Here is a 12,996-nt window from a genome sequence, read left to right on the forward strand (position 1 = left end):
CTAAATTGTGTGTGTGATGTATTTTGTTTTGCTTTTCCTTCGGTTTTTTTTTCCCATTTTTAAAAGAACGTTAATATTCCTTAGTTATATTCCCTTTCTTTTTGGACTCATGTTTTATTCAGGCAGTAATATTTTATGAAGTGTTTTGAGCTGTTTTTGCGTAACGTTTGTGTAGCATTCTCAGTTTTGGATCATTTTGTAGTTTGGTTTATTATCACGGTCGGCGAGTCTGCGCTTCACTCATTCGGTCAGTCATGTCAGAGAGAAGAAGAAAAAATATCAAGGCCTTGGTTTGGAGGACGATCGAGTGTTCCCTTGCCCCTTCTCCCTTCTCCTCCTCCCTCTTTTGCCCCCCTGTTCCCTTTGTCCCCTCCCTCAGTGATGGTCCCGTGGGTGGTGACTTACCCCTCCCCTCCCCCTCATCCCCCCCTCCCAGCAGCAGTAGTGGTGGTGGTGGTGGAACAAGTGACGAACGAAAGCCTTTTATTTATTTGTCTCCTGATTAGTGGTCGGTTCACTAATTCTGATTATTATAATATTATCCGTCTTGTTGCTTTCCGCATTCTAATTTTTATATAATATAGTGTGTTTAATTTCCATAAATGCTTTGCAGATAGCTGTGTCTTCGGAATCTGAAGACCTGTTATTTTTAATAAAACCAATAGCTTACCTTTGTTTGATCACTCCTTTTGGTTGTAGAGGTAGAAGTGAAGCTTTGATGAGTTGTGAAGCGAGTGTTTGTGAAGCTTCGGTGCAGAGTCGGATCAGTAATTGTGGCTTCTTGAGGTTCAGTATTTTGTGTAGCCGTATATTAGTTTCTGAAATCAGTATTGTATAACCTTTTAAGATCCCTTTTTTGTGTGTGTAGGAGCTGCAGGGCTGTAGTTCCAGTGACCCTCTCCCCTCCACACTTGAATTCCTCCAAATAGTTCAAGTTAATCATATTTTCACAACAAATCATGCCCAGTTTTCTTCATAGTAAGGAAACGAGCACAGTATTACTTCACTTTTTTGGTATAAACTTCCTTTGCTAGCTTTTAAATCCCCATTTGTGTAGGGACTGCAGGGCTGTAGTTCCACCCCCCCCCCCCTTCCTCCCCCATTTAAAAGTCGTCCCTGCTTCAGAGAACTTCCAGACAGTTCGTCAATCAACTATTCATAATAAATTTGGCCCATTGCTTCTCCTTACACAAAATCAAAGGACACACCATAACCATTTCCATTTTTGGTATATACTTCCTTTGATAGCTTTAAATATGTATGTAAGCATGTGATAGAACAGCCCTTGAGTGTTGCTTCGGCGAGTACCACACTGATACTGGTTCGAAGCAGTGACTCGAGAACACAGCCGGCAGGAGGAGGAGGAGGAGCGGAGGGCAGTAGAGAGGGAAACGCTGGTGAGAGAGGTCTTGTGCCGGCTACTCAGGTAAGTGTTTGGCTTAATTACTGTTCCTGTCTTTTTGTGACGTGGAAATTCTTGATGATATTTAGTAGTGATGATAAATTGAGGGGCCTGGGGTGTGTATGAGAAACTAGAATCATATGGAAAATGTGGAAGAATTCAAACAACCATTAATCACTTCTTCGTCAGTAGTTTTCAGAGGAGGACCTATCCGCCGCTGGGCCGCCCGAGGACACGCCTGCTTGCTGCCTGGTGGGGGCGAGGAAGGATACGGCGCCTGAACCTCCACGCCAGAGTAACGAATGGTTGGTGGCACAAAGGTTTTAACGAGTTGCTGAGTAATATAGTTAAATGATTACAATACTGCAGTTGAGTTGTAGGTTTTAAAGAGTTGCTGAGTAATATAGTTAAATGATTACAATACTGCAGTTGAGTTGTAGGTTTTAACGAGTTGCTGAGTAATATAGTTAAATGATTACAATACTGCAGTTGAGTTGTAGGTTTTAACGAGTTGCTGAGTAATATAGTTAAATGATTACAATACTGCAGTTGAGTTGTAGGTTTTAAAGAGTTGCTGAGTAATATAGTTAAATGATTATAATACTGCAGTCGAGTTGTTAGTTACGATTATTTAAAGTGTGTGACGCGGCGACGCCTGCTTGTTTTTTCACTGCAGGAATTTGTGGGCCCCGGACTGAGGCGGCAACCTGCTGGGAAGCGCTGAAGGTAATTGTCTGTTATCATGGAGAGGAAGGTGTGGGTGTTCTTGTTTGTAGAGTTTTGTGCTTGTGTAGCTTGAAATGTCTTCCTTCTTCCACTCCCTCAGGTTAAGCAGTAAATTCCACTTTTCATTTGGCACATAGGATTGGTCCAAGCTCCATTACATCCACCAAGTCGGAGAGTGCGTGCTATGTCATTTATCTCTGCCTCTGCGCCTGTTGCTTGCTAACCCAATAATTGAGTAATATATTTTTTGGTATATTTATTGATCAAAGGGTTACAACAGATGAAGGATCGAAGGCAGAGTAGTGGGGGCTGAGGTGCGGCATAACACAAAAGCTCTACTCGTGCAGGACGGCTCGGGTAACTGACCCGGTGGGCGTAGTGGAGCTTGTGAACCAATCAATCCTTCTTACCCGAGGGAGTAGGAGAGGGTAGAACTAAAAAAACTAAACAAGCACAGAAAACTAACACGACCCCTGCGCAGGTTCCTCCTGCCTCTGCAACTAATATAATTTTGAAAATTGATTGTATTTCAAGAAAAATACTGTAGGTGTATTATAGCGTTTATCGAAATCATTCGTTACAGCAGTTAAACCCACGAGGCAACAGCAAGAACGGGCTCTCAACGCCGCCTTCGTCTCCATTGCAGAGCAGATGGGGTGCAGTTAACAGGGGAGGTTGAAAATGAACACAGCATCAGTGCAGCTGGACCATTCTAGGAGCATGGGAAGCCGATGTTGAGAGCAGGACAGCTAGAGGAGGAACGACATCTGCCTTCATCTCTTTTTTGCTACTCCAGCACAGGTGGTCACACTGCCGGCGGCATCTGACAAATAATAAAAACCTCTGAGTAGACATCCATTCGTTTATCTGCATCCTAGAAATTTCAGGTGATATTGGCAGTATTAGTAAGTAAACTGTCATATTAGTCAAAATTAGTTTGTCAATGTTTGTAAGTATATAGGCTGAGGGAAGGGTGGGGAAAATTGTCTTACACCTGCATTTAACGAAGTGTGTATATGAGCAGCTGCTCATATATAGACTTCGTTAAATGTAAGGGATGTAGACAATTCCCCACCCTTCCCTCAGCCCACTAACATTCAACAAGTCTTACTTCCTTACACCACATATATAGCAACTAACTAGTCAGTATCTGTATGGCACAAGTATCAACACGGTACAAAAAGCCATTAACTACCTTGTTCTTGTGTCCTGCAGTCTTAATTAACAGGCAGAGCAGCAGCAACGTGATATGAGGGTAAGGAGGAAAGGCAGAGTTTGCAAGGAGCTATAAAAGGGATAAGTGCAGTGTGGTGCGTGGGAAGGAAAGGGGGCTTGGCAACACTACATGGGGAGGAGGCGGCGGCGGAGAGAGAGAGAGAGAATTATGTCTTTCTATTCCTCGTCAGATTCGTGAGAAGGGAGAGGGATGGAAGGAACTATATGGGAGGGGGAGGATGGTTGAAGCGGGTGTAGTGGTTAGGGATAAGTGCAGTGCTGGTGCGTGGGAAGGAAAGGGGGCTTGGCAACACTACAAGGGAAAGTGGAGGGAAGGAGGAAACGGAGCTGGAGAGGAGGCGGTGGAGGGTGAGAGAATTACAAATCTGACGAGGAATAGAGAGAGACAGACGTGAGAAGGGAGAGGAATGGAAGGTAGAGGATGGTTGAAACGGGTGTAGTGGAGGTGGTAGTTAGGGATAAGTGCAGTGTTGGTGCGTGGGAAGGAAGGGGGGCTTCGCAACACTACAAGGGAAAGTGGAGGGAAGGAGGAAATGGAACTGGAGAGGCGGCGAAGTGGAGAGAGAGAGAGAGAGAGAGAGAGAGAGAGAGAGAGAGTTACGAATCTGAAGAGGAATAGAGGGAGAAATTGACGTGAGAAGGGAGAGGAATGGAAGGTGGAGGAAGAAGGGGAGGATGGTTGAAGAGGGTGTCGTGGAGGTGGTAGTTAAGACAAAGCAATTATCTGAAAATATAAAAGATATCAGTTTCAACAAATCATAGATATAATTGAAGTAATCAGCACAGACAAAAATATATAGCACGTCAGAATCACAGTTAACAAAGCTCAACCACACACACACACACACAGTCACATCTTAACGACCCAATCACTCACTTCTGCTCATCTCTTCCAATACAGCTTCAATTTTTTTCTTTTATACTTTACAACTTCTCTCATAACTCTCGGACACCACACAATTTCTCTCATAACTCTCGGACACCACACAATTTCTCTCATAACTCTCGGACACCACACAACCTTCCTCTCTCTCACCTCCCAGCGTCCTCCTCCCTCGCTGTTCACGTCGCCACTGCCCGTTATAGTCGCTGCCTCCAGGAAATGAACTGCAGCGAGACGGGTTCGAAGCCGCCGTTCGGACCACCGCAAGCCATTACGATCTAACGAGCAACTGTTCTCAAGTGGCTGTTGGGAGAGAGAGAGAGAGAGAGAGAGAGAGAGAGAGAGAGAGAGAGAGAGAGAGAGAGAGAGAGAATGAGAAAGCCACATATTACAGCGAGAGAGAGAGAGAGAGAGAGAGAGAGAGAGAGAGAGAGAGAGAGAGAGAGAATGTAACACTAACTCATGCTCTATATCTACTACGAAACAATACATACCTTCCAAAGTGTAGAGTAAATCAACTAAGTATGCAGGTGACTCTGAAGGCTAATTAGTCAGGTGTATTAATCAACAAGTTTATTTTGATTACCTCGCGTGTGAATAATGACAATAATAATAATAAAATCGATAACAATGTTTGCATATTAAAAGCTTTCCCACCACTCGACAACAACAACAGCAATAACAACAGGGACGGTGATTATACTACTCCATAACTATTGATTGATTGATTGATAGTTTATTGTTGCAAGTAAACAACAAAGGAGAAGGGAGGAACAAGCCATCCCAACCCCCAGGCAGTACAGAGTGTGATTATACAACTAAGGATACATGTGTAGATAGCACCAGGAAACTAAAAAGATACAATGGTGGGGGACAAGTGCTAAAAAAAAAAAAATAATAATAATAATAAAATAAAATAAACGCCTTGAGTTAGTCAGGGGAGTAGACATAGGGGACTGAACATACTATTTACATGTGAAACAAACAATAACATCAACAGTAACGTGCTGATAGAACTACAAACAAGAACTTTAATATACGACAACCTTTACCTACAAACTACTTCTGAACAAAATCGTGTAACAACAACAACAACAACAACAACAACAATAAGGAAATAAATAAAGCAAATCTACATATCACATTCTACTTCCTGCCACGCATACATGCTTAATATACTTCCTCAGTCAATAAATATCTAAGTAAATAAACCCATATCTAAATAAATAAATAGATAAATACATAAAATATACAAATGAAGTATCTCTAGACTCTTTGGATACGTGTGTGTGTGTGTGTGTGTGTGTTCAGGGGGTTTTAGCGGGTGTGGGTGTGGGTGTGGGCGTGGGTGTGGGCGTGGTCTTGGCTATGGGCTGTGACTGCGGGGGCGTCTTCACCTTTATAACAGGCTGAGACCCGGCCATACGGAACACCGTCGAGAAATCGGAGTCAAAGAACCCATTGCCTGGATAGAACCCTTCATTCCTGCCCTCAGAACCCGGTGGTGAGGGGGATTTAGGCTGGGGTGGGGCGGGGGTAGATACAGAGGCCGAGGGGGCGGTGGAGGGGCTTGAGACTGGCTGGTAGTGCGGGCGAGTGGGCTGGATACGTGGGGGATGTGTCCGGGGTATGTGTTGTGGGTGTGGCGCTGATATGGTTGGTACGGTCGTGCGGGAAGTGTACTGTCTGGGCATGTCAATATTGTACCGTACCCTGGGCATGTGTACCTCCCTTGGGCTGTAGAAATGTGTCGGGTAGGCTGGGCGACTGAGAGGGCCGAGTAACCATCCCCAGAAGCCCGAATCTAGTGACCAAGGCGACGGGGGGCCACGGGGGGCACGAGGGGGCTGGGGGGTGTAAGGGGAATGTGGGGGGTAGTGTGAGTATGGTCCCCGCTGTTGCCTGTAGCTCGGGGGGGACCAGTTGTCATAGGGTGCATCTGTGTAGGTGTAGGTTTGGGTGTGGGTGTGTGTGGGGTTGAGGGAGGGTCTGGGTGTGATGTAGTGGTGGTCGTTGTGGGTGTAGTGGGTGTAGGTGGTGGGGTCGTCACCGTATTCCGCGTAGTCGTCGTCGTCAGCGTCGGGGTCGATATAGTCATCCAGATATTTGTGGTTGCCGAGGTTGTGGTTCTGCAGCAGCTCGGAATACTCTCTCAGGAAGGGGTCGTTGTGGTGGGGGTCGTTGTGGTGGGGGTCGTTGTGGTGGGGGTCGTGGTGGTGGTGGACGGGGGGCCGGTGTCGCGGGGTGGTGGGTGCGGGCGGTAGGGTGGTGGTGAGCGCCGCGCCGTCCTTGAGGTAGATGTTCCCGTCCTGGCCCACGTACAGGTCTTCCCGCAGCGGGTAGTCCTCCTTGTACTGGTAGCCGCGCTGACGCTCCGCCTCCTCGTTTACGATCACCTCGTACTGGATGCCGCCGCCGCCGCTACCCCCGCCGAGCACCTCCTTGTCCGTAGGTATGTTGCGGGCGTGTGGGTGTCTTGCCGTGGGCGGAGGAAAGGGCGGAGGTGCGGGGTGCGGGTAGCGCGGCAGCTGTGGGAACTGATTGTGGCTGAAGAGGTTTAGAGGGTTGAGCATGTTGAGGAGAGCTTCGGCGGCGCTGCTGCCGGGGAAGGCGGGGCGCGGCGGGGCGTACGGCGGGGCGGGACGGGGCGGGAACGGCTCTCCCACGCCGCTGCCGCCGCTGGTCGCCTCGGGGAAGTAAACGTCGCTCCTCCTGAAGGTCTTGTAGTACCTGTCGAAGGCGTCGTGGAAGGTGTCCCCGAAGGCCGGCGCGATGTCATTGACATGGGCGTGGGGATGGGCGGCGGGGAGCGGCGTGCTGGCGGAGGCGGCGGGGGGCCGTGGCGGCGGAAACTGGTACTTGAAGAGCCGCAGCCCCACCAGGTTGGCGAGGGACGGCACGTCCTGCACGCGCGCGCCCTGACTCACCAGTCGCGCCGGGTCCACCCACGCCAGGCCCGCGGGCTCCGGCAGCTCCTCGGCCTCCTCCTCGTCTTTAGCCTCCTCCTCCTCCTCCTCCTGCCTCTGGTCCTCCTCCACCCCTGCAGGGGCGCTGCGCCGCCGCCGGGTTCGCGGGGCCCCGCGTCGCCTCGTGGCGGCGTTGGTTGGTGCCGTGCCGCCGCCAAGGGTCGCCTGCAGCACGTTGTCCACCGTCTTCCTGACAATCGCGGAGATGTTCAACGCGGGCATCACCTCGCCGTCGCCGCCACCCGTCTGGGGCTCGGGCCCAACATCCTCAGCCCGTGCCGCGCCGCGCCCCGGCTCGTCTGAAGCTCCTGAGGGCGTTGGTCGTGTGCCCGGCGTGAGGGCGTCGCGCCGCGTGCCCCCAACCCTCGCGGAGCCACGTGGGGTCAGGGCCGCCGCCAGGGTGCCGCGCACAAAGCTGCGGATGTTGTCGGCCAGCGCCGAGCGGTCCACAACACCGACGTCGCCGCCAGCAAAACTGTCCGCCAGGCCCGCCGTCAGGCTGCGGCCGCGGCTGCCTCCCGGTGCGCGGCGGTGCGGAATCAAGACGCCGCGCTTCTTCAGGCCCTCGGCCAGCAGGCTCTCCACCAGGTCTCTGATGGCCGCCCCCACCGCGTCGCTGGTGCCGCGGCCGCCGCCGGCTGCCACCGCCGCGTCCAAGGCCGCGTCCAGCGCTGCCCAGGCGGCCTCCACCCCGGCAGACTCCACGAGCTGATGATCCGCCTCTGAGGGTTTGTTCTCCTCCTCTTCCGCTTCCTCCGATTGTGACTCTTCTTCTTCTTCTTCCTCCTGTACCTTCTCTTTTTCATCTTCAACATTTGCAACAGCCTCACCTCCATCATCCTTGACACCTTTTTCACCACTATCATTTTCATCCAAAACACCATCACCATCACGAACAATACCCTCAAAGACAACACCATCATGAATGCCAACACCATCACCACCATTTTCATCTCCATTACCCTCATTACCACCACCACCACCACCATTTTCATCTCCATTACCCTCATTACCACCACCACCACCACCACCATTTTCATCTCCATTACCCTCATTACCACCACCATCACCACCATTTTCATCTCCATTACCCTCATTACCACCACCACCACCACCACCATTTTCATCTCCATTACCCTCATTACCAACACCATCACCACCACCATTTTCATCTCCATTACCCTCATTACCACCACCATCACCACCATTTTCATCTCCATTACCCTCATTACCACCACCACCACCACCACCATTTTCATCTCCATTACCTCATTACCAACAACATCAACACGATTTTCATCTCCATTACCCTCATTACCACCACCATCACCACCACCATTTTCATCTCCATTACCCTCATTACCACCACCACCACCACCATTTTCATCTCCATTACCCTCATTACTAACACCATCACCACCATTTTCATCTCCATTACCCTCATTACCAACACCATCACCACCATTTTCATCTCCATTACCCTCATTACCACCACCATCACCACCATTTTCATCTCCATTACCCTCATTACCACCACCACCACCACCACCATTTTCATCTCCATTACCCTCATTACCAACACCATCACCACCATTTTCATCTCCATTACCCTCATTATCACCACCATCACCACCACCATTTTCATCTCCATTACCCTCATTACCACCACCACCACCACCATTTTCATCTCCATTACCCTCATTACTAACACCATCACCATTTTCATCTCCATTACCCTCATTACCACCACCATCACCACCATTTTCATCTCCATTACCCTCATTACCACCACCATCACCACCATTTTCATCTCCATTACCCTCATTACCAACACCATCACCACCATTTTCATCTCCATTACCCTCATTACCAACACCACCATTTTCATCTCCATTACCCTCATTACCAACACCACCATTTTCATCTCCATTACCCTCATTACCAACACCATCACCACCATTTTCATCTCCATTACCCTCATTACCAACACCATCACCACCATTTTCATCTCCATTACCCTCATCACCACCACCACCATTTTCATCTCCATTACCCTCATTACCACCACCATCACCACCATTTTCATCTCCATTACCCTCATTACCACCACCAACACCACCATTTTCATCTCCATTACCCTCATTACCAACACCACCATTTTCATCTCCATTACCCTCATTACCATCACCACCATTTTCATCTCCATTACCCTCATTACCACCACCACCACCACCATTTTCATCTCCATTACCCTCATTACCACCACCATCACCACCATTTTCACCTCCATTACCCTCATTACCACCACCACCACCACCATTTTCATCTCCATTACCCTCATTACCATCACCACCATTTTCATCTCCATTACCCTCATTACCACCACCATCACCACCATTTTCATCTCCATTACCCTCATTACCACCACCACCACCACCACCATTTTCATCTCCATTACCCTCATTACCACCACCACCACCACCACCACCCAAGGGACGTAGCAGGCTAGTGATCTTCGAGTTGATTCTAATTCTGTCCCTTCCCTTCATCACGCCGCGCAGGACAGTGCCGGGCGGGAGGGAGAAGCGGGACCGAAGCTTCATTTTGCTCGGTCTTGAGGTCTCGATTTTATGAACCTTTTTCTCTCTTGAGGATTCTGATGGTGCTATGATGCTGGAGGCTTTTTTAACTTTACCTCCACCTTCTCCTCCTCCCCCTCCACTACTACTACTACTACTACTACTACTGGTATCTACGGTTTCCAAATCCCCAAAGCTATGAATCAACGTGGGATCATGATTCTCTGCCACAGGATCCAAATTTAGGATATTCCACCCACCTCCATGTGTCCCCGGAGCCCCACCACGCCCAGGGACACTCACACGGACATCGGATACATCAACCACGCCCTTAGATCCCTTTATGTGTCTTGTGTCCTCTGTATCATCGCTAGGGACACGGGGAGCGGAGGGTAACGAGTGTTCTGGTCCCTGGGTCGAGTCGGGTGTCCGCAAGGGTTGGTATTGGTGTCCTGAGATGTCTGGTTGCTGGGTCTCCTTCCTCGATGTCCCTGCCGGCGCCGCCACCACCTGCGCCGCCGTCAGAAGGTGGAAATCGGTGTTAAGGGCTGAAGGGCGTCCGCTACGTGGGGTCTATTATAGCTGTGTGATGGTTTAGTTTTGGTGTGATAGGTTTTAAATCATCAGAGCGTGCAGTTTGATGGATTAACGGAATGAATTTGTGAGATTACGGTTATTGTTACGAGTCTGTTCTCTCTCTGTGTTTTTGTATAGATAGATAGATAGATAGATAGAAAGACAAAAAGAGAAAGGTAGACAGATAGATAAACAGAGGTGGATAGAGATAGATAGATAGAACGATACACAGAAAGATAGATAGATATAGAGAGATATATAGAAAGAAAAATAGGCAGGTAGACAGATAGATAGATAGATAAATAGAGGTGGATAGAGAGAGAAAGATAGAACGATGCACAGAAAGATAGATAGATAGAAAGAAAAATAGACAGGTAGACAGATAGATAGATAGATAAATAGAGGTGGATAGAGAAAGACAGAACGATGCACAGATAGATAGTTAGATAGAAAGAAAAATAGACAGGTAGACAGATAGATAGATAGATAAATAGAGGTGGATAGAGAAAGACAGAACGATGCACAGAAAGATAGATAGATAGATAGATAGAAAGAAAAATAGACAGGTAGACAGATAGATAGATAGATAAAGAGGTGGATAGAGAGAAAGACAGAACGATGCACAGAAAGATAGATAGATAGATAGAAAGAAAAATAGACAGGTAGACAGATAGATAGATAGATAAATAGAGGTGAATAGAGAGAGAAAGATAGAACGATGCACAGAAAGATAGATAGATAGAAAGATAGATACACTAATATAAGATAACCATAAGAACAAATAAGTGAATATATAAACAAATAATTATGCTATACTGCTCCTACATGTTTCTATAGTTAACAAAAATAAATAAATAAATAAATACATACTCTAGAAATCTTACATAAAAGGTCTATATTTGGGCGTCTCCTAATATTCATCGTCTTTAATAAGGCTAAAATTGGACCTCCTCTTCCTTTTCCTATCATATTTTTTATTATTACCTTCTATTTCTATTATTAAAGTGAGGTCGGCAGATGGGGCAGAAAGAGGGAGTGCTTTAGTTTCGCGCCATTACTCCGTCTGTTCTCCCGTTACTACAGCCGCGACAGCCTGACCACTTGACGTTTTTACACAGGCAGAATATGACAGTCACGGCCGCTATACACTACACGCCAGACGGAAGGAAGGTGGTCAGCGTTAAGCTATAATGTAATGCTCACCAGGGAGACTTGCACCGTTGCCAGCACCACCACGAAGACAGCTGCCGATGCCCCTTTCATCTCGGGTGGGTAAGGAGGCTGCCCGGCGCTGGTAACACTGCACGAGGACAAACATGTAGAGAATGAATGAAATAATAATAAATAAATTGTTCACTGTTGCTATTTTGTTTTGGTCTAGTTAGTTTAGTTAGTTGATTATGTTAGTGTTAGTTTTTTTTCAAGTTTTCAAGAATGATACGCAAAGTTAAATGCTTACAAAATGTTTAACCATATACACATACATTATTTTATTTCGCTTATCTACGTTGAACAAACAAACAAATATACGTTTTCAGATACATATATTGGCTTTGATGCAGTGTGTGTGTGTGTGTGTGTGTGTGTGTGTGTTCTTTTGCATTCTTAAAACGTGTGTGTGTGTGTGTGTGTGTGTGTGTGTGTGTGTGTGTGTGTGTGTTTCTGCCTGTCTCTATTCGTCTGTCTGCCTGTGTGTCTGTCTGTATGTCTGTATGTCTGTATGTCTGTCTGTCTGTGTGTCTGTCTGTGTGAATGTATATAAGTGGGTGTATATGTCTGCCTGCCTGTCTCCGTGTCTGTCTGTAATTGTGTGTAAGTCTGTAATTGTGTGTAAGTCTGTCTGTAATTGTGTGTAAGTCTGTCTATAATTGTGTGTAAGTCTGTCTATAATTGTAAGTCTGTCTGTAATTGTGTGTAAGTCTGTCTGTCTGTAAATGTGTGTACGTCTGTCTGTCTGTCTGTCGAGGCGTGAGGTGAACCTGGGAAGCCTGTCACTGCCTACCCGTCAAGCCTTCAGCCCGGCCCAGGTAGCGTGTGAGCCGACGTGCCGGTGGGCGTGGGAGCCTACCGCGCGGGGGACCGACGGGCGTGGGAACTTGAGCGGTGGGTGGAGGAGGGTTCGATGCGGATGACTTGGTGAAGGGCTGTGAACGCGCGTGCGGGTGGAGCCTGGAACGGAGGGCGCTGTGGATGAGTGGAGGGTGGAAGAACATTAGAACATAGAGAAATAGAGTTAGAAAAGAAAAAATGACAGAAAATAAATAAATAATAGGAAAAAGAGGAAGAAAATTAATGAAAAAGAAAGAAAAGAAAAAAAAGGAGAGAAAAAGAAAGTTAAAAAAGAAAAATGAAAGAAAAATAAGAAATAATAGGATAAAGGAAGAAAATTAATGAAAAAGAAAGAAAACGATGAAAAAGAAAGAAAACTATAAAAAAGGAAAGAAAAAGAAAGTTAGAAAAGAAAAATGAGAGAAAAAAGAAATAATAGGAAAAAAGGAAATTAATGAGAAATTAAAAAAAATAAAAAAAGGAGAATGAAAAAGAAAGTTAGAAAAGAAAAATGAAAGAAAAAAAAGAAATAATAGGAAAAAAGGAAGACAATTAATGAAAAAGGAAAAGAAAATAATA

At 47.0% G+C, this 12,996-nt stretch overlaps 1 protein-coding gene and 3 long non-coding RNA genes across 4 annotated transcripts in view; 2 read left to right on the top strand and 2 right to left on the bottom strand.

Moving 5' to 3' along the window:
- Positions 1–1,350: 1,350 nt before the first annotated feature.
- Positions 1,351–2,961, top strand: LOC126982345 (uncharacterized). The gene is made up of 4 exons (XR_007735113.1): positions 1,351–1,426; positions 1,595–1,722; positions 1,963–2,128; positions 2,712–2,961. It is a non-coding gene; the product is annotated as an uncharacterized LOC126982345 (long non-coding RNA).
- Positions 2,962–3,239: 278 nt separating this feature from the next.
- On the top strand, positions 3,240–4,048 carry LOC126982346 (uncharacterized). Its single transcript, XR_007735114.1, has 2 exons — positions 3,240–3,705; positions 3,912–4,048. It is a non-coding gene; the product is annotated as an uncharacterized LOC126982346 (long non-coding RNA).
- A 757-nt stretch (positions 4,049–4,805) lies between these two features.
- On the bottom strand, positions 4,806–7,446 carry LOC126982336 (uncharacterized). Its single transcript, XM_050834345.1, has one exon. The coding sequence runs from the start codon at positions 7,433–7,435 to the stop codon at positions 5,555–5,557; it is 1,881 nt and encodes a 626-aa protein (XP_050690302.1). The 5' UTR covers positions 7,436–7,446; the 3' UTR covers positions 4,806–5,554.
- Positions 7,447–11,290: 3,844 nt separating this feature from the next.
- The window catches only part of LOC126982347 (uncharacterized), a 13,420-nt gene continuing 11,714 nt past the window's right edge, over positions 11,291–12,996 (bottom strand). Inside the window, exons 3-4 of the long non-coding RNA XR_007735115.1 lie at positions 12,371–12,552; positions 11,291–11,668 (exon numbers count right to left, since the gene is read on the bottom strand). This is a non-coding gene — a long non-coding RNA (uncharacterized LOC126982347). The remainder of the gene's footprint in view (positions 11,669–12,370; positions 12,553–12,996) is intronic.

The sequence above is a fragment of the Eriocheir sinensis genome, chromosome 50, assembly GCF_024679095.1.
Source record: "Eriocheir sinensis breed Jianghai 21 chromosome 50, ASM2467909v1, whole genome shotgun sequence".
Classification (NCBI taxonomy): domain Eukaryota; kingdom Metazoa; phylum Arthropoda; class Malacostraca; order Decapoda; family Varunidae; genus Eriocheir; species Eriocheir sinensis.

Bases quoted from the DNA above. Each gene is read 5' to 3' on its own strand.
- LOC126982336 (XM_050834345.1), bottom strand. From the start codon at position 7,435: ATGCCCGCGTTGAACATCTCCGCGATTGTCAGGAAGACGGTGGACAAC.